This window comes from Lichenostomus cassidix, chromosome 13, assembly GCF_008360975.1.
Source record: "Lichenostomus cassidix isolate B80296 chromosome 13, HeHo_3.0, whole genome shotgun sequence".
Taxonomy (NCBI): domain Eukaryota; kingdom Metazoa; phylum Chordata; class Aves; order Passeriformes; family Meliphagidae; genus Lichenostomus; species Lichenostomus cassidix.
In genome coordinates, this window is record NC_139494.1 from 13,119,199 (window position 1) to 13,144,521 (window position 25,323).

General features: G+C 42.4%; 1 protein-coding gene across 4 annotated transcripts in view; it reads left to right on the forward strand.

The window, feature by feature from the left end:
• GRIA1 (glutamate ionotropic receptor AMPA type subunit 1) overlaps positions 1-25,323 on the forward strand; it is a 118,004-nt gene that overhangs the window by 71,575 nt on the left and 21,106 nt on the right. For all 4 annotated transcript variants that reach the window (XR_014854924.1, XM_085073775.1, XM_085073772.1 and 1 more), the window contains exons 6-11: positions 202-363; positions 1,653-1,820; positions 5,725-5,829; positions 7,919-8,029; positions 8,983-9,189; positions 10,939-11,309. Coding sequence is in view for 3 of the 4 variants with exons in the window: in XM_085073775.1 (XP_084929901.1) it covers positions 202-363; positions 1,653-1,820; positions 5,725-5,829; positions 7,919-8,029; positions 8,983-9,189; positions 10,939-11,309 (1,124 nt within the window). In the remaining variant the exon portion in view is untranslated. The remainder of the gene's footprint in view (positions 1-201; positions 364-1,652; positions 1,821-5,724; positions 5,830-7,918; positions 8,030-8,982; positions 9,190-10,938; positions 11,310-25,323) is intronic.

Consider the following 25,323-nt stretch of genomic DNA (forward strand, 5'->3'; position numbering starts at 1 on the left):
TGTGGTCAGCTCAGATTCTGTGAGAAAGTCAAGTTCTCAGCATGGTCAGGGAACTGATGCCTCTCTTGAGCTGGACATTACCTCCCAGAGGGAAGAGATTTTTCCTGAGATGTTTGCCATATTCATAATAGGCAGGATTCCTCCTACCCACCCAGAGATGTCTTCCTCTGATGAGCTTCTCCTGTTTCTCTCCTGTGCTAGGGATTCATGGACATTGACCTGACCAAATTCAGGGAGAGTGGAGCCAATGTCACAGGCTTCCAGCTGGTGAATTACACAGATACTGTTCCCGCCAGGATCATGCAACAGTGGAGGAATAACGATGCCAGAGAGCATCCACGTGTGGACTGGAAGAGGCCAAAGGCAAGTGGTATAAAAATATGCATTTAATTTGGGTCCATCTGGCTCAGTTCAAGTTATGCTCACCTCTTTGTGGTCACACATGGCTCTTTATTCTCACTTGAGAAACTCTCAGTATAATTATGAGCATTATCTGTTCCAAGAGCCTTAACATTGTCTAAATTTTACCAGTCTGCAGTTACTGCCTCCTAAGAAATACACAATTTAATGTATTCACTCAGTCTCCCAGTTTTTACCCGCTCAAAGCTAAGAATTAAATATCTCATAATGCTCAGCATATAAAAAACAAAAAGCCTCATTAAGTCCTTAACCTTTGACTTGTTTACAAGACATCCAGTGATAATAAAGTCTTTCCAGATGTTCTTTTTGAGCATTTCAAATCAGTGTGTACAACAGAGGGGAAAAGTATTTAATTCTTAACACAAAGGGGCCCTGAAGGTGTTCTGGAGATGGGTGGAGGGAGAGGTTGTTTTTTTCTGTTTAGTATTTGAAAATGAATACATTTGTGGCAAACACTCTGCAATAGATGTGTTTGTAATTAGTGTAAGAAAGCTGTAAACAACTAAATCAGTAGGTAATCATAGGAAAAGGAGTTAACTCTAATGGTTCTTGCCAAGAGTTTTACAAGGTTTCTGTGCAAGTTTCTGCTTGAATAAACTCATCTTTTGCAGACTTTTTGCCAGTTGAGATGGAATTTTCTGGTCTCCACCTGTGACCAGAAAAAGTCCCTCGTTTCTTGATTTCACGTAGCTCACATTTACACAGTATAATGTGCTCCTCAAAAGTTCAGGTCAACGCTTCTAATCAAACACAAAGACTTGGCTAACGGGTGAATGGAAGGCTGAGTCTTCTTCAGGGAGTGAAATCAGGAGTTTCTCCTTCACCTCCCGGTCGTGAAAGTTGAGACCAACTTTTGGGAGTCAACAGGGACCAAGATGTTGTTGAACTTCCTAGATGGGAGGATGAGGACAGAGCCTGTGGCAAGCACAGACTTTTCCCATGGGAATTTTTCTCTTCTTCTTCCTGTGTTTTATAAACAAAGATAAAGTTTGGATGTTATTGAAACGGTCTCTGGAAACATAGGTGGCTCAAGCCTGGCCAATCAAACTAGGGGGAGGTTTTGAATTGGCCCAATCCAGATGATCTGTGAAAGTCTATATAAGATAGAATTAATTAATAAAACCAGAATTTTGCCACATTTGAGAGCCTGATTCCTTCACTCTGCTGGCGGTTCAACAGCAACAAGAGCCAGTCACCTGCACAGTCACCCTGAGTTGCCCTTGTGTTTGCAGTACACCTCTGCCCTGACGTACGACGGCGTGAGGGTGATGGCCGAGGCGTTCCAGAACCTGCGGCGGCAGCGCATCGACATCTCCCGCCGCGGCAACGCCGGGGACTGCCTGGCCAACCCCGCCGTGCCCTGGGGACAGGGCATCGACATCCAGAGAGCCCTGCAGCAGGTGGGGACCCACGGTGGGCTGCGTGTGCTCAGAGCAGAGGGGGAGGACGTGTGGGCAGCAGCAGGAGCGCCAACATAAATCCGCAAATCACCTGGGATGAGAAGCTGACCCTTCCAGAGTCTGAAAGGCTCAGGGTGCATCCAGCAAACTGCTTTCCCTGGTGGCATCTGATGTAGCACTTGTGTCCTTGCCTGAGCTAACTTATGTTGTTGTTCTGGGATGGAAAAGCCAAAATATTACCCCTTAAAATCCCCTGTATTTATCTTCCCCTCCCTAAGACACAGACCTGCTAAGATCATATTTTTTGCAGATTATTTGACTCTCTGTGAGCTCAGCTTCAGCTCCAGTCTGCTAATGAATGCATGTGAATTTTGCCTTTTGTGTTGGCTGTCACCAAAGTGTTGTCAAAGTGCAGATTATAGTTTGTTTCATAGTGTGAGGATTCATGAAAGTCTTCAGAGCAGCCACTTAGTTTATTCCTCAAATCTAATAATCTTGCTTTTTCATCCTGCATAAAATTTAGATTTTTGAATAAACAAAAATTCGATGTGAAACTTACCGTGAGAGAGAAAAATAATACACTCTTATCAAAAACTTGCAAAGGTAGAATATTTTAAAATTCATTAAATTTCAAGACTGAAATTCATTTCTAGCCCTTTTTTTTTGCTGACAGAAATAGATGGATTCTTTGCAAATACTGCTAGTTCAGTGTTATCCAAATATAGCTTATCCCATCTTCTATCCTTAACTGAGAAAAATGCAAGAAAAATAACATTTATTTGGTTAATTTGTATCATATGTAAAGTTGTTCAAGTATTTTGTTTTGATTTGGTTTTGCCTACTGGTAAACAACAATTCCTTTAAAACAAAGTCTTGCATCTGATTTGATTTTATTGCTTGGATTCAATTTGTTCCCAAGCCTGTCACTGACTTTCTGCATGACCTTGGGCAAATCACTGTCACAGCTTCTCCAAGCCCTTATAATAAAATCAGCCTCCCTGATGCATTAGGGAGATAGGTTACCTAATAAACATGAAATACTTGGTAGTCTTCTGATGAGCAATAGCTGCTCAAGCATTTTCCTTTATTGAATTTATGAGAATAGGATATTAAAATTAGACAGCTAGAAAATACAATTTTGTGTGTCTGTTGGAAAATCTCCTCTGAAGTTTCCTTGTATCTTCATTAGAACTATTCCAAAAGTCCTAATTTTTCAGCTGTAGTGACTTTGGGGGAAGAACACAAAGATCCATTTGCAAAAGTTGCTTCTTTAATGTTTAAAAATAATAATTTTTAAAAGGTTTGACCAGTTCAGTTGTGATGGTCAAAATAAAAAACTCTGAAACAGGCAGGGCAAGAAGCCTCCTAGCACAAATTTAGCTATGAATTTGATAATCTTCCAGTATTTAGTAATGTAGCAAGAAGGAGGCACATGGAAATAGAATAACTTATGATAAGATTGAAGGTTTGAGTTATCCTTTCTGTAAAGATTCACAGGTAGGGCAATTCTTACAGCTGCTCACAGTGTGCTTTCTCTTCACCTCCCATTCACAAATGCCTAAAATTTTATAAGCTTTTTAAAAGCAAAAGGCTTTTCTACTTACTTCTACTCAAATGTCTGGAATAAACTCTCAAATTGCCTTATTCCTGTTTAGTGTAGGAAGGAGCCATAGAATCATAAAAACATTTAGGTTGGAAGATCTAAAATCATCAAGTCCAACCATGTCCCCAGCACTGCTACATCCACACATCTTTTAAATCCCTCCAGAAATGGGGACTCCACCACTTACCTCCTTGGACAGCCCATTCCAATGCCTGAAAACATTTTGATGAAGAAATTCTTCCTAATATCCAATCAAAACTTCCCCTGCAGCCATTTCCTCTTGTTCTGTTGTGCTGTTGGGGAGAATAGACTGAGCCCCACCTCACTGCAACCTCCTAACAATGGTTCATGGATGGCAGCAACAAAGATGAAAAGAAATATAAAACATTCTTCATTTAAAAAAACCCAGAAATCTGGCATGTTACAGCAGAATGTATGTTTTTATTAAAGATAATTACCTTTTTTCTTTTTTTTGCAGGAAAAGGCCCACAAAATATTGCTTAAAACCAATACACTAAGGTTTCAATTGTACTTTGAAAAGGTTATGAGAATTTTAAACAAATCCTTTTTTCTATCATTATTTGGTCAGCACATCTAATAAGCAGAGAGGTACTCCCTAACTGCTGACTAATCCTGTAAAACAGAAAGCCACAACATCCTTCTGCTCCAGATGTCCCAGTAAAGAGCCACATGCCCATCCATGTCTTAATGTTTTGTACACACAAATGCACTTAAATGCTCCATGTCTCCAGTTGACTTGACTGGTGCTTAGCACTGTTGAAATCAGTCGTCACTGTATTTTGCATTTTTGCATTCGGCATTGCATTTTTGTATTTTGCATTTGCCATTGGAGGATGGTGAGTGATGGAGAAGCTGTGCTGCATCCTGCAGCATGGATAGCAGAGATCCCTTTTGCCGTTTCAGTGCCACATGGATATCACAGGATTAAGATTTCATTCACTCAGATAGAAGAAATTGATGCTGTAAACCTGCCTTTTAGTGCATACAAAGCTACAAAGCACAAGCACCTGTGACCTGAGCTTCAGAATCGGTCAGAACCTGAAAAGAAAACCAAAGGAGACATGAAAAAAAGCAGGCTTGGGAGTGCTTAAGACAATGGTGCTTTTTCAGCACATCTATTTTTTATGGGCATGTTGTGTCTTGTGAAAAGGGAAAAGCATGTTTATCCAAATGTCACAAGGAATACCTCTTGATTTGAAAGAGCTTCAGAAAATACTGGCAGATGTTCATTTCCGTGACAAACCTTTGTTGTAACAGCTGGAAAACAAACATGGTTTAAGTAGATTAATGGCAGATTTCCTCTGTAATGACACAGCCTCATTTCTTCACCATGGGTCTTTATTCTGAGGATCTCAGAGTATTTGAAAAGGCTGTTAAATACCTATCCCCATTTTGCATGTGGGAAGATTTCAGTTGCAGGGACAAGAGGTTTGTCCAAAGCAAGGGTAAAGGCAGAGAACAAACCTTTAATTCTTAACCCAGGGGCATGAGAACTTCTCCAGGTGGTTTCCATAGGAACCCAAATCTGCACTGTTTTTCCCATGCTCCTGGTTCCCACACAGTATGTGATTCCAGTCAGGAGCCCTTCTCCATTCCAGGCTGGCAACTTTTGCAGCAAGGAGAAGTTCAGGATGTGGGATGTGACATGAGCATCACTTCACTTCAGCAGTGTTATCAGCAGAGATTTATGGTTCAAAGTTTCCTGTGAAAATGTCAATACTAAATTGTTGAATTTTATTAATCTGGTGCAGATGTAATTAAATTTACTTGATAACTTATAGACTCCTCTCTGTCAAAAGATGACAGCTGGGAGCTGTGGCCATGGTTTCGTTTTCCTCCTGATTTACAGCTCCTCATTTGAACTGACAAATTCTTTACCAAATCCCAACTCCAGGTCAGATTTAGAAAATACAAAACCCCACAAAACTCAAGGAGTTCAGAGCTGATTTAGCTCACTGTCACATCCTAAAAGGTGATGGGCTCGCATTGGTGATTTAGCTCTTAGGCTGAGATAAGTTTTAAACCACTGAGTTTTGAGAGAAAGGGTTTTTTAAAGAAACAGTTAGTTAGGAGGATGGCTGTGCCCACAGCCAGGCATGCTGCAGAGAGTGAGCCTTGGTGAAATCCCACTGTCAGGAAGAAGTGCTGCCTCCCCTGCATGGAATTGAGAGTAATGACTGCATTGCCACCCTCCTTCCCCTCCCCTCTCACTGCTGCTGAATCCCCACTGGGTGAGAAGCTGACCAATTTGCTGTCTTCACTGATATTTATCTATTTAAGGTCCGGTTTGAAGGATTGTCTGGCAACGTTCAGTTTAATGAGAAAGGACGCAGGACCAACTACACCCTCCATGTGATTGAGATGAAACACGATGGCATCAGAAAGGTAAAGCACAGAGTGACCTAACAGCCTGTGTGAAGTTCCAGCCCATGTTTGAGTGACAGTGTGGTTGGGTCTCAACAGACTCTCCTGCTCATGAAAGTTTGCCTGTGGAGTCACAACAAGTGAATGCCCAGCTCTAGGCATGAGCAAAACCAAGCACTAGGGAGGATTCATGGCATATTGGTAAAAGAAAAAATATTTGGAAGGTGTTATCAAGAGCAACAAGTGCATCTCAGGTGTGTGGCAAAGATTTTCCAGGATGGTAAAACTTGGTCATCTCACCCTTACCATTTGCACAGGTGCAGTCCCAGCTCCAGGACAAGTCTGGCTTTGCCCTTCCACTTTTCCAAGGGTAAACCAAGGCACAGCCAGGCAGGAGCTGTTTGCCCTAACCATTGTATGTGAATCCTTTATGTTGACCTAATTCTGCTCTCCTTGAAGTGACAAAAGCTTTACCACTAACCATGTCCCAATAGCCACACAGACCTTTGTGCTCCTCTGAAGTCTTGATCCCTTTCTGTATCCCAGGCTCTTTGAAGAATCCGGCCTTGTTCAGAGATGCCAAGCCCTTGAAACACTGATCCTTTTGAAAATCTGACTCTAGGTGCTTATGTCCCACTTTAGATACCATGTATTTGAAGAATAGAGAATAACTGAGTTATTCCTTGATAAAGGAGAGCCACTACATATTTTGGAATGGGGCATTCTTTGCATCTCAGTCCCCTGAAAGATAAAAAACTTGTTTGAAACTAAGAAAAATGTAAATAATGAAAGTTCCATATTTACAGGTCCTGTCTCAAATTTATACTTACACCTGAGAGCAGCAGGTGTGAGATCAAAGCCTCCCACAGTCCAGCAAAAAAAAGGCAAATTTTCTTTGACAAATAAAAGAATTGTCGTTTTGAAGACATACAAAGCAGTTTTCCTCTGCTACAAAGTATTCATAAGAGGACAAAGGCAAAATCATGTCCAGTTTGGGTCTCTGAACTTCAATAAGTTGACAGTCTGGAGAGAGCCTAGAGAAGAAGAAATTTAGTGGCTGAATGTCTTGATTTTTCTATGTATTTACTGTCAGAAATAATATTTGTTTGGAAGACATGTTCATCACTGCCACAATGCATATTGTATTTTATATTCACCAGGTTAGAGGTGCAGAGCAAACACCCATCTCTCTGCTTTTGTTTCCCTAGAGCAGAGCTATGGAAGCTCTTTCCTCACTCTCCATCCTTTTTGTCTGTGCAGTGAAGAGTGATTAGAAGCCTGCATAGATTTTTTTCTCCTCAGCTGTTAAGATCTCTAATCTGCCATCAGCAGGCTCCTGGTCGTGCCCTAGTTAATACCCTTTCCCATTTACTGTGATAAGAAATTCCTTTCATATGAGCAGAGCTCGGGCAGCTTCATATTTACACGAGGTGATGGAAAACCTCTTAAAAAATCAAGCTCTGAAAGTGGATAACCTCAGCCATGATCTTCCTGGAGATATTCAGTGGCACTCTGCTTTACCTGCAAGGAGTGATAGCTCAGCCCAAATCCCTGATTATTATTAAGCAGAATTTAACCTGAGAGTTCTTCCCATTACAAGTGTTCAGTTCATTCATAACCCCAAACTTTTTGACATTGGCTCAGGATTGGGAGTTTTTTTCTGACTTGATTTTTGTTCTGTTTTCTCAAGATGTCCTCAGAGTCAGTCCTATATCCATGCAGGCTTTCAGCTTTTCTGCAGGGTAACTTTTCATCACCCTCTAGCACCTGCACATGCAGCAGGCAAGCTCACCATTAGAATAATTTTAGGAAGTCACACAGGGGATGTGTGAACTCTCATTGAAGGAGTGGCAATAATTACCAGTACAAAGTGCTAAATATTTTTACGTGCATACAAGTGCTGTGCTGCTGCAGCAAATAATGCATATTATTTTCAGGCTGGAGGCACAGTGGGATGGGGAATTTCCCTGTCCCCCTCACAAAAGAATCGAGAGGAGATTTCTGTATGGGTATGAACATGCAGAGAAGGCTGATCCATCCTGGATGACCCAGTGACTGTATCTTGGATAATATTCCAAAGCCATATTAACCCTGGGTTTGTGTTGGGCAGATTGGTTATTGGAATGAAGATGAGAAGCTGGTCCCAATAGCCGTAGATACCCAAAGTGGCAACGAGTCCACCAGCCTGCAGAACAGGACCTACATAGTCACAACCATCCTAGTAAGTGCCATGATTTCCATCCCAGCTCTCCCTCTCCCCCATCTCCCTGATGTGCAGGCTCCCTCTTCCCACTCATGCACCCTTCTTTGTACTATATCATTATTATAATAGCAATAATAATAATAATAATAACAATAACAATAACAATAATAATAGCCCTTACTGTTTTCTGCAGGCTCCATAAAGGTATCTGAAAATTGCTGTGGCTAATTAAGTAGGTATTAAAGAGCTCTCATGCTTAACTGTAGAAAATACAAAAGATTATGACAAGATTATAGAGGCATCAACACAGGTAAATTAGGAATATTGTACCTGGGCTTTGTATTTATCCCACTGAATGGGGGCTGCAGTTTTGGGAAGGATAAGCTGTTTTGTACGGAGAGGCTGAATCATTGCTTTAAAAGCAAATCTCCACTATAATCATGAAGAAATAATAGGTATCCTATAATGTATGGTATCATGCATTGTGTCATTGTATACACTCACCCTGCAGAAACAAGAAATGTTACTAATTTGTCTGTTGATCACTTACTGGGATTCTGCAGAGAAGACACAATACACAAACTGAGTTAAACATCCTAAGGCTCTCTCCTGTCCAGCAGATTTGATTCTGCCTGTGCTCACACAGGCAGGCATGCTTTTAAAAATTCACAGCTCAGACACAATAAACACCCTTCGCAGAACTACACTGAAAGGTTTGTTGCCCAAATCCTGCCAGCTACTCCATTCCCCTCAGGCCCATCACTGCAGGAGCTGCACACAGGTTCTGTGTGAATAGAAAGAACACTCCACATCAAAAAAATCATACTTTGTACCTCCTAGACCAAGCCCACGGTGCGTTGGCTGTGTCCCTTGGCACAGAACACAGAACAGAGCTTTGCAGGGTGGCCAGAAGCTGGTCTACAGCTGGCAGAATGTGGCACAGGGCTCAACGTTGCTCTTCTGTGCGCCAGGAGGACCCGTATGTGATGCTCAAGAAGAACGCCAACCAGTTTGAGGGCAACGAGAGGTACGAAGGCTACTGTGTGGAGCTGGCGGCCGAGATCGCCAAGCACGTGGGCTACCACTACCGGCTGGAGATCGTCCGCGATGGCAAGTACGGAGCCAGGGACCCTGACACCAAAACCTGGAATGGCATGGTGGGAGAACTCGTCTACGGGGTGAGTTTGCAGCCTGGTCCCTAAGACGTGTAGCTCTTGGCGCTTGGGAATGGAGGATTCAGCTCTGTGGGATTTGGTTATGAGGATAAAATAGAAACGGGAGATCTCTAAAGATGGGTTTTAGAGCATGGGAGTTTATTGTGAATGAACGTGGGTGTGAGAGGCCTGCTAGGCTGCAAGACTCAGCTCAAAGCAGGCCAGAGAGGCAAGAGAGAGAGGGAGAGAGAGAGGCAAAAAGAGAGAGCAAAAAGAGAGCGATTTGCTGTTTACAATACAATAAATCATCTTCTGTGTTGAATATTCTAATTCTCTTTAACCAATCTGAGACAAGCTACAAACCCTACAGCATTTGCTTACAACCTATAAGAATCATCACATTACCATACGGGGTTCTATTTTAAACCTTAAAAAACTGCTTTTTGGAACCTCTGCCAGGCAGGCAGGGTCTGCTTTAACCCTTGGACCTGCCTGGGCAGAGGGCATTGTTCTATCAAGAAGGGGGATTACCTTCAGTGGCCATACCATTGTTTCCTAGTTACTCTTCAACTCAAACCTTGTCTTCATCTCAATTTCGTCTATACTTTCTATGTTCTCAGCATCTTTTGCAAGGTAATCATATCTATAAGGCTTTCCTATTTCATCTTCCCCAACATGGGAACACATTCAAGCCCCGGAGTTAGAAGGAGTCCTGCCCCCTGTCAGCCTGAGCTCTCTGGAGGACTCTGATAGTGCAAACAATCAGCCCGAGTGAGACGTTTTAATTTAGGGAGAGACAGCACATTCTGTGCCCGTGGAAATGTCAAAACGTTTCCTTTCAACAGTTCCAAGATTCTTTTTCTTTACATTTTTAGAAGAGCAAGTATCGAAAGGTCATACTTCCCCACGGGTAAAATCTCCAAATTTTACCGTATTTTATATTTGCATGATAATGGAGGGATGAAGGAAAAGAAATATTTCAAACACTCAGCACATGAGTGGTGAATGGTAGGACAAGATTACTTTCTGTCCAACCATTCATTTCCATCATCAGGGATGTGCCTGCACCCTACACTTCTAAACCTGGTTTGGTCTGGTAGCTCATACTCTCTGATGTTTAGGCTTCCCTCAGACAGAGGGGTCTAATTTTCCCTTTTCCTACCAGGCAAAGCATGCAGGGAGCATCACTGCCCAAGTCCCTGTGACACTGTGTTGGAGCAGGGATGATGTGTCCCCTGATGGTAGCTCCATTGTAAATGCTGCCAGCCATTTCAATACATTTCCCTCTCCATTTTTAAGATGGATTGCAAAATTAGTGGAGAGTGCACATCAGTGTTGCTGGAACATTTTTCCTCTTCTCCTGCATCAGTTATGCAATCAAAAAGCAGTTCCTGATGGAAGTAAACATCCTGACATCCTTTTTCAGGAGATTGGCCTTTCCTTGCCTCTTTTGATGTTTGGATGATAAAGCTCTTTTAGAGAAAATCACCTTCATCAGACTGTGACATCAGTGGATAAATCAGATGAGAAGAGCTGGGCGGCTGCAAAAAGAAAGCACTGTAATTTCAAAACAGATCTGGTAATCAGTAGGGATAAAATGGAAATAATCCACCAATATTATGGACTTCTCCTTTTTAACCTTTTTCTTGGAATTGGTTTTGTCTGATTTCTTCTGAAATAGCGAGGTTAAACAGAGATCAAAGGATCATACACTGGAGTTAGCAGATATATTTCATTCCCAGTCTGCAAATCTCTTTTCTGTCTCCTTTTCAGAGGGCAGATGTGGCTGTGGCACCATTAACCATCACCCTGGTTCGAGAAGAAGTCATAGACTTTTCCAAACCGTTCATGAGTTTAGGTATATCTATAATGATAAAAAAACCTCAAAAGTCCAAACCAGGAGTTTTTTCCTTTCTGGATCCTTTGGCCTACGAGATATGGATGTGCATTGTTTTTGCCTACATTGGAGTGAGTGTTGTCCTCTTCCTGGTGAGTCGCTTCAGCCCCTACGAGTGGCACACCGAGGAGTTTGAGGAAGGACGAGACCAGCCAGCCACCGACCAGACGAATGAGTTTGGGATATTCAACAGCCTCTGGTTCTCCCTAGGAGCTTTCATGCAGCAAGGATGTGATATTTCTCCAAGGTGGGTTGCCTTCCCTGATGAACTTCCTTCCAGTTTATGTGGTTTAGTCTTCCTGGATGCTTTGGAGCTCAACAGGTTCTACTTTGACTTTCCTTCCTGAAATATAGTGTAGTTTTGTCAATCAGTTGCAGAACTCAGAAAGGATCCGAACGTTCACAGGTCTCACTGCTGTGAACTTTGGACCTCAATTTTGAGACTATGAAAATACCATTTAAATTTATCCTGTTGAGTTCCTTTGAGGGAATTTACAGAAATGGTAACAAGATTTTTCTAAAGACACCCAATTGCAATCAAATTTTGTCAGTCATTAATTTTCTTTCTAGTAGAAATAAGATGATTCCAGCACTACAGGGAAGATAAAAATTCCAGCAAAGTAGGGAGAAATAATACAGTAGGTGCCCAGTGAAAGTTGATATGGTCTGTGTCAAACATTATAGAGCACGAGTGGTTTTAATAGTTATTGGCCTTTAGAAAGCTTAGAGAAAGACCAAGTTTCATCCTGCTTCCCATTTCAGCCAATAGTTCTGCTGCCTGAAAGTTCAGTAGGACACAACATCCAAAGGGCTCCTAATTTGTGATTACTTAGATAATTTCTCCTTCCATTTGGGGTATTTGTCTCCCTTCTCTTCAAAATTTCCATCAGAAATACACATCTTATGGGTGAAGACAGCAGGCAGAGGTTGGTTTCCAGCATGCTGGGATGGCATCAGAGCTCAGGGGATGAGAAGGAGGCACAGTTCCACTCACAAATGGAAATAACTCCATACAGCTCAGCTCAGCTCCCGTGGGATGGCAGGGAAGGCTGGGCACCAGCTTGTTGGCTATCAGATGCCAATTTATCCAAATAATAATTAGCCTGTGATAGCAGGGAAATAACAGCCTGCAGGGCACTTTGATAGTGACAGCTTTTATGAAAATGTTGTATTATCTGATCATTGATTAGTAGGAGGCCAGGCAGAGCATTCAGAAAGTCTTCCCAGCAGAGGGAATTTCAACTTTATTGCTGTCTTGTAAGCAGCCCTGTGCATTAGGATAAGGTTATTGTGATTTTCATTTACAGTCATCGTTATTCTTATTTAGAAAAGAGAATGGCTTCCTTTGGGGTTGTTTCAATAGGTGATTTCTGATCCAAGGAGGAGCATGGAGAAGTGAAAAGCTGAGGCTTTGAGGAATAGCAAATTTGGTAACATCTTTAATAAAAGTGTCAGTGAAAGATCACTGGGTTTGATTCAGCTAACAAGATATGCTCTAACTAAATAACATGCTTTGAATCACCATTTCAAAGTGTTGTTTTCTTTTGCCTTGAAATGGGAAATGAGAATGATTCTGTCATTGTTATTTTAATGTTGTTGATTTAATCATCCCGATAATGAAAATTACAATTTCATTGAAACCAATATTTTCCCATGGAATACAAGAGCAGTTTCTGACTGCTACAAACATTGGCAAGAAGATAAAAATTTTAAAATTAAATGTGGGAATTATTATAACTCCCAGTACTCTGAGTACAGCTCCTTGAGATGGTTACAAGGAGAGAGGGACATTTCTGTGCAATTGGAAAGCAAGCAGGAAGCAGAAGAGTGAGAATTTCTGTAGGATGTTGTTGTACAGACAGGCTCTGAGCACGCTCTGTATTTCACATGTATTTTTCACACGAACCCAGAGCAGGATTTCTGTGACACATCACTTAGAAATGAACACTTGCTAGAATGACACTGTGGGCAGGTGGGGATATCTGCTCTATTCTAATATATTTCCTATGTAGTTGCTTCTAAACTTATCACTACTATCTCTCAGCATCTCCCCAGAAATGCATTAACCAACAGAAATAGCTTCTGTTATACATCTGTTCTGTCATTCTCTCCCCAGCAGAAAGGAGCAAGTGCAGGGGTGTGTTTTGTTTTTGTAGAGGTTTTGGGTTGTTTATTTCAGTTTTGTTTTGGAAAGGAGCAGGGGAAATTTGTCTGGAGGTTTGTTTTTTTTACCAGAGCGTGCTTGTTTTAAGTGCATATGCCACTATGTATTTATCACAAAAAAAAGAGTAAGATCAAAACTGCAGACACATCACTCAGCACAGTGGGTGGGGAGGTTTGCAGCAATAACTGGCTCTTGTAAATGTGCATTCCTCAGTCTCAGACCAGTCCCCAGGGAACTTCAATCCCCCAAAGAGACAAAAATTTGCTTTTGAAGGAAAGTGTTGTCCTTTTTGAGGACAGTCTTACTAGGCAGAGCTTTAAACAGGCTTTTAAGTACTCTGGGGACAACCTGCCAAGGACTTTAAAGACACACTGTGAATTTGGTGACCTGTCCATGGCCAAGACAGAGCAGAGCTGTGGGTCACCTGCTCACAGCCTCTTTGCAGGAGCAGGTGTCCTTGAAGCTCTGAAGCCTTCATGTCTAGGCACAGACTGGGTGAATGTGATAAAATCCAGGCAGTAACCAGTCATGGAGAGTCCCAGCTGGAGCTGGTGGCAGTCTGTGTTGTGCCTTGGGATGCTGAAACATGAGCATGAGCAAGGGATCCATCCCTCCAAATCCATAAAGGGAGTGATGGGATGTCGCTGTTGAGCAGCTAGCAGAGTAATGAAAGCACCAGTTCTCAGTGGCATGAAGGAATGACCTTTATTGTTTTGATTTCATCACATATATAGACTTCTCAAAAGTCACCCAGATTGGTCAGTCAGAAGCCTTCCCCCAGGCCTGATTGGCCAGGCCTGCACTGTCCAAGTTCTGGGACACTGTTCCAACAACATCCAAACTTTATCTTTATTTATAAAACACAAGAAAATTTCTCATGGGAAAAACCTGTGCTAGCCACAATGGGAGATACACAGCTTCAACCCAAGGAGGCTGTGATCTCTTGGGACATTCCTCACTGGAGTGTGTGTCCACCTTCTGCACCATCACTGACCAGTGGCCTCACTGGACGTGGAACGGTCCCTATCCCATGGATTAATCTGTCCTGTTTGAGGTGAGATAGCCCCTGCTGTTGCCCTTAAAGCTTCCAAAGCATGGGCTGATACACAGCAGGGTCTGGGAGAAGCTCTGAGATGTTCACAGCTCATGTGCAAAGGGGTGGGCAGGAATCAGTGAAGTCTGAAATGGGCCATAAACCACCAGGCTTTGCAAAGTGCCACCTTAGCTTCAGAAAACAGTCATGAAATTGCAAAAGCACTCATTAAATGTGAAATACAGACCCAGAAAGGAGCTTCTCAGGGCAGGCATCAGAGGTAATAAATAACCCACAGCCAACAGCGAGAGCCTGCAGAAGGAGGAATGTGAAGTAAATATGACTCACATTGTACCATTTTCAGAACTGTAATTTGATAAATTGTCTTCAGAGCTTAAAATAATCGCAGTGTGTAGCAGCTGTGGAGAGTAGGACCTTGCTGAAGTCCAGCACATTGCTGCCATTCCTTGCTTAGGATGGACCTGAGGCCTTTGAGAGAAGACTGAGGGGATGCTTGGGCTTCCCATCCTCCTCTGCAGCAAAACAAGGCATCTGAATTGTTCATCTTTTCCATCATTTTCTGCAAAATAAATTATGTGACTGCTGTGACAAGGATGGAAAAACAGGGAGCAAAATAGCATCACTTGTCAGCTTCCTATCTTGATCTTCTATTTTTTGTTATCACAAAACGTGTTGCTTCATGTGGTTTGAGCCCAAAAGAGACTTCTTGTATATTGGAGACTATTAAATTTAATCCAGTTACTCTTCCCATGACTCAGAAAATTTATGTTGACTAAAATGAAACACATTTGGTTAAAACAGAAGAGGTATTTATTCTTCATTTGAAGATACCATGGGACTGAATAGACAGTTCCTCTCAGCTGAGTTGATGGATTATAGAAGTTTATAGATTATAGAAGTCTTGTCCCATGTCAAGTTCAGCAGGTGGATAAATATCACACAATACCACCTAGTAAATGCAGACATCCTTTGTGCCTTGCCAGAGGAAAATTATATAAAGTTCTCAAAAAATTAGCCCAACTTCCTGGGGCCTCTCTTTATTGTTGAAACAAAAAATACACATATTTTGAACTCAGATCAAAATATACTGTGAGTAGAAGGGAAATGCATACTCATAACATGGCACAATAGGGTGTAGTGGGAAACACAGCTTGAAATCACTCAGAATAATCAGTTTGATCGAGAACAGAGCTGGAGGTGCTGTGGTCAGCCTGTGCTGGAAGTGAGCTGGTGGATGAAGCTTTCATCTCACCTGTGTCTGGGAGAGAACCAGCCTTGACAAGGGATATTTTGGGAGCTTCAGCAGGGCTGCACAAGCAGGGAGAGACTCTGTGCTCCTCTGGGCCACCAGGGACCAGCTCTGGGCAATGGTTGGGTCACACCATGCCCTGAAGGCTGTGCTGTTTAACATGTTCAAGGAGCTATGGCACAAGGCACAATCCACCCTTCAGCTGGCTTGGGACAAGGAGTTAACAGGGTTTTCATTTGCCTGCAGGGTGCAGACCCTGAGCTTTGCAGGGTGCAGTGCTCATGCCATCAGTGACCCCTGGCTGGGCTGGGCTGGGCTGGGTGTGGTGAGCAGGGAGGTTTGCTTGCAGAGATGATGAATGACTGCACTCCCAGGCAGCAAGAGGAGAGACAGATGCTGGCTGCTACCCAGTCAATAGATACAATCTATTATTTATAGGCGTCTTGTGGACGTCGTTATTTGTTTTTTGTGACATGGAAACAGCACTGAGGCTGATCTGTACAGTGTGCTTTTGTTCACTGCACTCCTTTGCAGGCTCTCTGCTGCACTCCATCCTGGGGGCTTGTCTGTGGAAGAGCAAATACAGTGTTTGTTATGTACCTGTAATTATTGTTGAGCATTTTCTTCTGTTTTTCCTGTTTATTTACATTTCTTTTCAGCCCAATTGAAAAAAGTCACAGGGGGCTTCAGTTTTGAAAGGCAGCAGCACTTTTAGATTTCATCCAGATATTCCCAGTATTGAAAGGTTTTATCTGGATTTTAGGCAAAATCTAAGTCAGAAATTGATTAGAACAAAAAAATGTTGTGGGGGGTTTTTGGTTTCTTTTTTAGTGATAGATTCGATTTCGATTTTTTTCAAGGAAATTATTTCTGTTCCATCCTTTGTAAACTTACATTTGCAGGGTACTTAATTATTTTGTGAAAAATTTAGAATTAGAGAGATTAGAACCAGCTGCATTTAGCAATCAAAAGGAATTTAATTCCTTCCTGAAAAGAAGGCTGAGCAGGGGTATTTATCTGATGACTCTTCTTGATTTCAGTAAGCATCTTCTCTGACACTCCAAGCATCTGCCTTGGAAATGGCCTCAGATTGCACCAAGGGAGGTTTAGATTACAGTTTAGGAAAAATTTCTTCACTGGAACAGTGGTCAGGCATTGGAAGAGGCTGCCCAGGCAAGTGGTGGAATTGCCATCCCTGGAAGCATTCAGACTGTGTGTGGATGTGGCACTCAGGGACATATTTAATGGGGAACTTTAGTGGCAGTGCTGTGGTGATGGTTGGACTCAATGATCTCAGAGGGCTTTTCCAGCCTGAATGATTCTGTGGGGACAAAGCTCAGGTTCATTTATTTGTGGTGGTTTGCTTGAACTGGTGAGCTGGCTTTGGTCTTTGAGAATATAAGTAGGAAAATCAGGACTCCAACTTCTGAAACTCTTCTTTCCTTGTAAAAGTGTATCGAATGATGCTGCAATTATCTCTACCTGGCAGAGTTAATTATGTCCATGGAGAGCAAATTCAGGTCACAGGGTAACAGCAGCGCTTGCAAATCACCAGGAACTGATGACCACACTTATTTCTAAAACACACTTAACCAGGGAAAGTGACTCACCAGAGGAACAGCTTGACAAATTGCACAATATCCAGCTGAACAGTCCCCTTTGGAGTCTGCGCAATTCCATGGCAACCAGAGTGTGGCAGCCAGGGGAAAATGGAAATTCTTTTAAAATAGTCATCCTTGCTATCCTTTTTTTTTTTTTTTTCCATTTGGGAAAATGCTGTAGGATACAGAGGACTCAGAAGGAGGAAATAACCAACAGAGAGAGCATTGTTGGAAAGATGCAATTTCATCTGTAAAGGAAAAGTTAGTCTTTTGAATTTGCATGCCCTGCCATCTGAAAATGTTTAAATGCTGCAGAGGTAATGAATGTTTCCTCCACTGACCTGTAAGCTACTTTCTCAGGATGCTTTCCCTATCAGGCATATCTAGTCACTCTCCCACAGCTCTGACTTTGGGCCTTCAGCACTGAGGTTGCTGGGGGACAGCAAGAAATTTGCTGAAACTCCCCCCATGTAGTGACAGATTCACTAATCATTCCACCAGCTGTGTTTGAAATAAGTCATCAAACACTTCATCCAAAAGCAGATATGTCAGGCTAAAAATACTTTTGCAATTTCTTTCTTCAGGACTAAATAAATGTTTCTCATATTTTTCACTGAAGACAAAGTTAAAATAGCAGGGGGGAAAGTGCATTGCCCTTTTTTTTTTTTTTTTAATATCTTGGGAAGTTTTATTAGGGCATCTGAAAGAGGGTAGACTTGGAATGGATACTAGGAAGAAATTCTTCCCTGTGAGGATGGTGAGGCCCTGGCACAGGTTGTGGAGAAGCTGTGGCTGCCTCATCTTTGGGAATATTCAAGGTCAGGTTGGACAAGGCTTGGAGCAACCTGTGGCGGGGGAAGCAACCGTGGCAGGGGGTTGGAACGAGGTGAGCTTTAAGGGGGTTGGAATGAGATCCCTTTCATCACACCATTCTGTGATTCCTGACATGGAACTGCCACATCCTGCTTGTGTTTCTGATGCTGGGCACTGACTGCCTTCTCCCTTCTCCCTGACTGCAGCAGGAGACTCTCTGAGGCTCCAGGGACCCCCATTATGCTGCACTCAGACTTGCTGATTTTCAGTCAGTGAGAGAAGCAGACTTTTTTTCATTTCCTTTCCTCTTGATAACAACTCGGCTCAGCTGGGGTCTGCAGTCAGGACTGTGCATGGCTGTGTCTCTCTAATAGCTGGGTTCGACTGCCAAGTGTTTTTGTCAAAGAATAAGGGTTGTGAGGAGCTGAACGACCTCCATCTCCCTCAGGTGGTGTCCTCTGCAAAGCTGCCTGTCACACATTGCTTTAATGCTGGCACTCCAAAAAAATATTGTAACTAAGATGGGAAGCCCTGAGCATGTTTTCACAGGGAAGTCCTACTTAAATAACTCTTCCATATGCTGTACATTACTTTTATCAGCACTGAGATAGCATGTGCACACTCACTGGATACACAGCCAAATGAGCTTTGAACTCCTTCATTCAGATTTCTATGGCTCATAACACAAAAAGGATCCACAGCTTCTCTTTGCTGTTTCCATCCCCAGGGCTGGCCTTCCACTGGGATGCTCATAGTTCTGCCTTTATTCCAATGGAATTTGGGATTTATTGGATCTATTTTGCTTTTGTCTCAGATTTCATCCCAACCACTTGTCCTTATAACTGGGGAAGTGCCATATCCCCTTTTCATGAAAAGTTCAGGAAGGCACTGGTACACTGAGCAACGCCCATTGTAAGACCCCAAGACAGTGAGCAGGTGAAGACAAATTTGTTTAAATAGGACAGAGGTGCTGTATTATCCTTTGTGAAAGACTTGAGGAAGCCCAGTAACTGGAAAAAGCAAAATGTGGGTCATGCTATGAAATTGGGGAAAAATCCTCGTGTGTTTGGGCAGAGTCTGGAGCTGGAGAGGGCAGAGCATGGTGACACCTCTGAAGTTCTCCATGCTGCTGTCTTTTTCTTCCTCCCACTTCCACATGGATCAAAGGAGCCAAGTGGCAGCTGGAGAGCAGCTGATTCATGTGCTCAGACAGAAGCAAAGGGCACACAGCCCTTTCCTTAAACAGCAGCAGCACACTCGATGGCATTCAATCTAGTTAATAAAATCATGCAGTAATTCTGATTAGTGCCTACCCAGAAGAGTTGCTGCTTACCCTCAGATCCAAAGGCTAAGCAGCAATAATCCAATCATGGTAATCATAACTTACTACTTTGATTTTCAGATAAAAGAGTATATAGACGTGCAAAAGTGTTACATCACCGTTATTTGGACAACTTCAAAGCATGTTTTATACACTAATGAATTCTCCCAACACAGTCTGATGAGGAGTGATAGAAGGCGAGTGTGTGAACAGAGGAGTGGAGAAGAAGCAGATGAGTCCTCATATGGTGAAAGGGAAAAGCAATAAAATAAGTATTTGTGAATTGTGTGAGATGTGAGATGTGCTGAAGAGTCCACGAGAGTCCAGCTGAAGTTGTCAATGCTCTCCCACAGGAGGAATTTTCTCTTCTCTCTCATTACTTGAAGCTCATAATAAGAAGGAAAATCTCAGGCTGCAGAGAGGAAAACAGAGGGAGGGGGCAGCTTTTCATCTCAGCAGTGCTTCTGAAGCCTTAAAAAAATAAATAAATCACCAAATGGATCTTAGCAGGTGAAATAGGGGCAGAAGAAACACTGAAAATGTTTTCCCTTCACAGCTTGGGAGTTTTAATGTTAAAAGACAGGCACACCTGTGCACATAAAGCTCTTCTAAAAACACTGTCTGGGGAGAGCAGATTCATTCCTCACCACTTCTACAGGAGATATAGTGTGTCCCTGTACAAAAAAGAAAGGTTCAAAAGTGAAACTAGAGAAAATCCAACTTGTACAGTCCTGGTGAGGAATCACGTTTTGAATTAGGAAAGAGAGAAAATAAAGGGAATATTTGGAAATATTGCTCAGAGTGAAAATCTTCCAGCACAGAAAATACTCTCATCCCACAGCAAAGCCTTTCTCTCATCAGATTGGGATAGCTGACAAATGACAGGAAAAAAAATAAAGCAAAATGAACCAAGGCAAGACACCCTGGAAGAAGTCTGAACTAGGTTATTGTAGCATTATTGCCCAGAAGTCTCAGAAATGGAGCTCTCATGTGAGCAAATGTAGATGGCTAAAGAGGATCTTGGAAAATGAAGAACTGGTGGCATATAATCCAAAACATATTAAATCTTTTTGGGGAAAAAAAGCCTTTTCATCAAGTAGACTTTGAAGAAGAGACTGCAGGAGAGCATATGGGATCCAGCAACTCAGTAAAGGACATGGCACAATAGGCTGTTGTTCAAAAAGAAGGATGAATGCTGTTAAATTTGGGGCCACCTGAGGTTGAGGAAGTTCCTGAATAATGAATCTCCTGGGGCTCTCCAGCTACTGCTTCTGACAAAATTTTATGCTTGTCACCTTGTGAGTTTTTCTCAGCAAAGCGAACAAATGCCATCAGAGTGGGAAAAATACATGAAGAGCCTTTTTTACAGTGAAATTCTCGCTCAAAGGCATGACAAGTGTTGGGGGGTTATTCCTTGTAGTGAAAGCTGGCAAAACAGCAAAAGAGGGATGACTTTGCCTCTCTCTGGAGCTGCCAAACAGCCCAAAGTGGCCATGGGTTTCTCAGCAAAACACTATCCAAGCACTGATCCCTTAAAGCACCCTGTTTGCAGCAGAGAGAGGCACACTGGGGCTGCACTTCAGAGGATGGCAGTGAATGTCTTCAGATCTACCTCTCTGCCTTTCAACTACCCTCTCATTTTTGATTAGGGTTCCACCTTATTCTTCTATCCTAGCCCTGCATTTGCACTGTTTTTAGCAGCCCTCTGGAAGAGCTGAGTGTATTACCCTGTATTTTTAGGGCTAAAGATCTCATTTCAGCAGGGATGGCAGGTCCCTCGAGTGAAGGACTTAGCTCAGCCCTGCAGTTCTGCTCTATAGGAATGATTCATGGCTCCTGCTGAAGTTGAAAAGGGCTTGCTGCCCATGTCAGCCCATGTTTGCTTCCAACACCCCACGAGTTGAGCAGGTGAGCTGTGTCTTTTGAGCATCCCCAGGTGTCATTTTGGGTCAGTTGAAGACACAGAAGGGCTGTTGGGTGCACACATCACCCCCTGCACAGCTGGGTCCCTTTGGTGCTGCCCCTGCCTGTCGGGGTTGAGTGTCTCAAGAAGGGGAATTGGGCAAAGCAGCAGCTCAGAGGTAAATTCCACCTGATGGCCAACTCTTCAGGCCACCTACCCAGGACAGGTTCATAAATGTGATTCATCCTCTTCTCCCACAGCTGGAAACTAAATTAGAGAGATGAAGTAAGCTATCCAGGATCCCATAAAGTAGCAGGGCTTCCCAGGGAACAGAAAAACCCAGCTCCTGGATGCTAGTCCTCTGATTAGGCTTAGGCACCTCTTGCCTGTCAAAATGCTAAGTGAATGTCTTGAAAACAGCACGAAGCTGCTCCATGCAGTCATGCTTATACTTAGCACTGCAGTAATCCAAGGCCCAATGACTGGAGAACCACAAGTGGCATGATGCATTTCTGACTAAGCAGGAAAACTCATTTTAGAATGAGGTTTTGCCCATTAAAGGGAAACTGGAGGGGGAAAAAGCACCAACATATTCTGCAGAAGAAGAGATGAAACAGTAGGAGAGGGAGCATATACTGCTGTCCAAAGCCATTAGCTTAAGCAGAGAGAAACAGTAAATAAACCATGATTTATAATTAACGCCTCGCAGATACACACGCTCCTGTTGAATCTGAGAGATTCTGTGTGCTTGCAGAGATCACAGTTGATGCAATAGTTACACAGTGAGCATCCACAAGGCCCCTTCTTAAAAGGACTTCTGATGGGATTCTCTAATCCATACTGCCTCCTTGCAGCAGTTGGCTTTGGGGGTTAAATGAACTGGCAGGGTTTGCCTGAAATCACAAGAGCAGATCACCAGCTCATCAGCTCATATACAAAAATTAGGATGCTCTAAATTTTTTTCTTTTTTTTTCCCTTTTAAAACTTTTTTTTCTTTTCTTTTTCTTTTTTTTCCCCTTTTTTTTATTTTTTAAACAAGAATTAGAGATAGAAAAGCAGGACAGAGCCAGCAAGGGACTCCCACTACCTGTGCACCCTCAGCTTCCTTACCCTGTCTCCCTGGTTAATATTACCCATAGGGAACCAAAATATGCAGCTCTTAGATCTGTAGAAAAGTTGTGAGGAGAGATGAAGAAGGAATTTGCACCTCTGGGAGAGATAAATGAGAATATCAATACAAAACATTCTTTCTTCTGTACTTTCAAGGGCTTTCCTGACACTCCATGTTAAAACCCAGCACTGCAGTCAGGACTCCAGACTCTTGTACCAGGAGGTGGGATTCAGTAATAAGTAAAAGCAAACTAATATGGCAAGAAAATTAGTAATGCAGAATGCACAGAGAAACTTGCATTATAATCCCTCCAATTTTGTGGCAAACAGTTGTTAGCTCATTGAAAACTATCCATGGCAGAGCAGAGAGTAAGAGGATAAGAGTTTTGCAGTCTGTACTTGATGGATGCACCCGGAGCTGCTCCCAGCTCCAAAACCCCACAGTGAGTTTCCTCCCTTGCCTTTTGAGCAAATCTGGGGTTTGGGACAGAGGGAAAGTGGTGAGACCAATCATGCCAGATGGTCTGTGACACAGGGGCAAAGCAAAGCTCTTTACAGTCACAGAGTTCAGTGTGGAAAACGTGCTTTAAATAAGAGCAAAACTGGTGCAAAATGTTCACAACTAATCCATTACCAAGACAGACTTCAATAGAAACATGGGACTGTCTAGATCAGTCTCAAATTCACAGAGTAGTGCCAGAGATCAGAAGCTCTGTGTGGGTAGAAGACCAAAAGTGGGTTTGACCCACAATCAGTAGCACAAGCACAGAAGAGCTTTCCTTTCAACAGTTTTGCATAAATTCATTCAGTGACAAATGTGTCAGTTGAGTAAGTGAGCCTTTATTAGACTTGAATTTAACAGCAAATCTGGGAAATCCTCCCCAAGCAACTATGGCTTTAGAATCCCAGATTTGCACTTCTAATTAAAACCCTGTCAGTTTAGGTGTAATTCTCCATAAGGAATGGATTTGGGGAGGGGGAAGGGAGAAGTGGGAGAGAACTGAGATGGTGCTTGAACAGTTTTCCAACGAGGTTTACTCTGTGTATTTTCTGATGATCTTGTTAATGTTTTCTTGCAAAAATGTATTGTTCTCTTCTAATAGATGGCAAAGCAGCGGCAAACTCCTGCTGGCTTTTCCTACCTTCCATGAGGGCTGAGATCAAAGAGAAAATTGTTTGATCAAGGATTGCATTTTGTTTTAAGAAATGAGATTATAGCTGCATGATTTTCTATTTCTGTATGAATCCATCAATGCTAAGGCTAAAATATTGAAACAATCGCTTCATGGGAACAAAGGGAAATTACAAATTCTTTCTGTTTTCTGCTGGAAAAATGCAGTTGCTTTTTCAAGGAAAGGTTTTTAAAAAGTCATCTAAGTAAGAAAACAAAAGTTATTATTTTCAGCTTGGTCATCTGCAATATTTTCATCAGGCAGATTTAAAATGGCACATTTCAGAATTATGTTTTAAATTATACATGCGGTAGGTAAGGATTTAATGAATTATAAAAGCTGAAAGAAAACTATTTGTCATGAGAAAGCAGAAACAAAATTGTTTACCATGTTAAAATTATACCATTTAGCCTTTCAGAAATTAAACTATAAGTAATAGCAAAAAGGCAAAGCTTGGACAGCCCCAAAACAACCATTTTCAGAGTGCTACTTTTCGAGGACATTTGCAACCGTTATCTTTGCATTCCAAATGAGAATATTAAGGTTTTATTTACAATTTCAGAGTTTTCCACGGTCTTGAAATCTTGGTTCCCAGCCAGCTCTAATTTTAAGTAGATTGTGCACTGTGGATAATGAGGGCAAAGTATTTACTACTTACTCCTGCAAGGGTGATGTTGGAAAGGAGCATCCTGTTCTTGCCACTGTTCTGTGAGAGACAGGCAGGATCCAAAATCAGGGAGAGGAGCAGGGATTTGTGTGTTATTTTATACAGTACAGGCAGGGATAGGAGAAGAAACCAAAATATCTTAATTTGGATTGTGTAGGAAAGAAGAGTATAGGTGCAGAAGGAATAACACAGGCTGGAAAAGGTGCAGTCTGCTCTATCTAGGTATTTTACCCCTTTCTGCACCCCAGAATTAGCCATCCATTAAAGCCTCTTACACTGTTACCCTTGCTCATTTTAGCCTGACTTTTTTAGACCCTGTTATTTGCAAGGATTACTATGATAATGAACATGAATAAATCCAGAGGTCAAATAGACAGATCCAAATATCTGAACCTTAGCACATCTTTAAAGTACTACCCAGGGTGCTCTGTGTCACCTTAGCTGTGCAGAGGGCTGTTACTGACTCGTTTCCACTCAGCAGGGAGCTGATTCCTTCATGTTATGCTTGAACAGGTACAGGGACACATCCTCATGCAAGAGGATTTAAACCCCATAGCACCCATTAGTGACAAGAACCTGAGCCAGGGTTCAAGCTGCAGAACATTTGTTAGTCAAGTGCAAGGTCATTTTCTGTCACCTTGCTCCAGAGTGAGATTTTCAAACCCTCACAGTGACTTCCAGGATGAGGTCTATCTGTCCTCTGTGACTGCTTTTGCTAGAGCATAAACATAATTCTAACTCCCATTGCTTTTTGACCAGGATTTTAGCCCCCTAGCATTCAAGTCACTTCCAGAAATCAGACATTATCTCACAAATTACAAAGGCACTTTGCAATTGTGTCCCATAATGGAGGCACTGCTGTTCTGCTTGGTCTACAGAAGTAGCAGAAGCAGGTGGTAGCAGAAATTGCCTTTCCAAGCATTTGCCATGGTAAGCAGCAATAGGCATTGACAGACTCAGGCTCTAAAGAAACAAGAGAAATCCAAGTTGCTCTGTTCAACCTGTGTTCACTGCCCTTAAGCCATGGGGGTGTGGCATGGGATCATACCTGCTTGTGTGAGGTTTATCGTGATTGTTGTTACATTCTTTATTGAATTTCTCTGTCCTCCCAGACCCTCCAACCTGGCCAGCTCTGCCTTGTGCTGAATGCTGCACAGCCAAGGAGCAAAAGGACCATGTCCTGTAGGTCCACTTGTGCTGAGTGTTT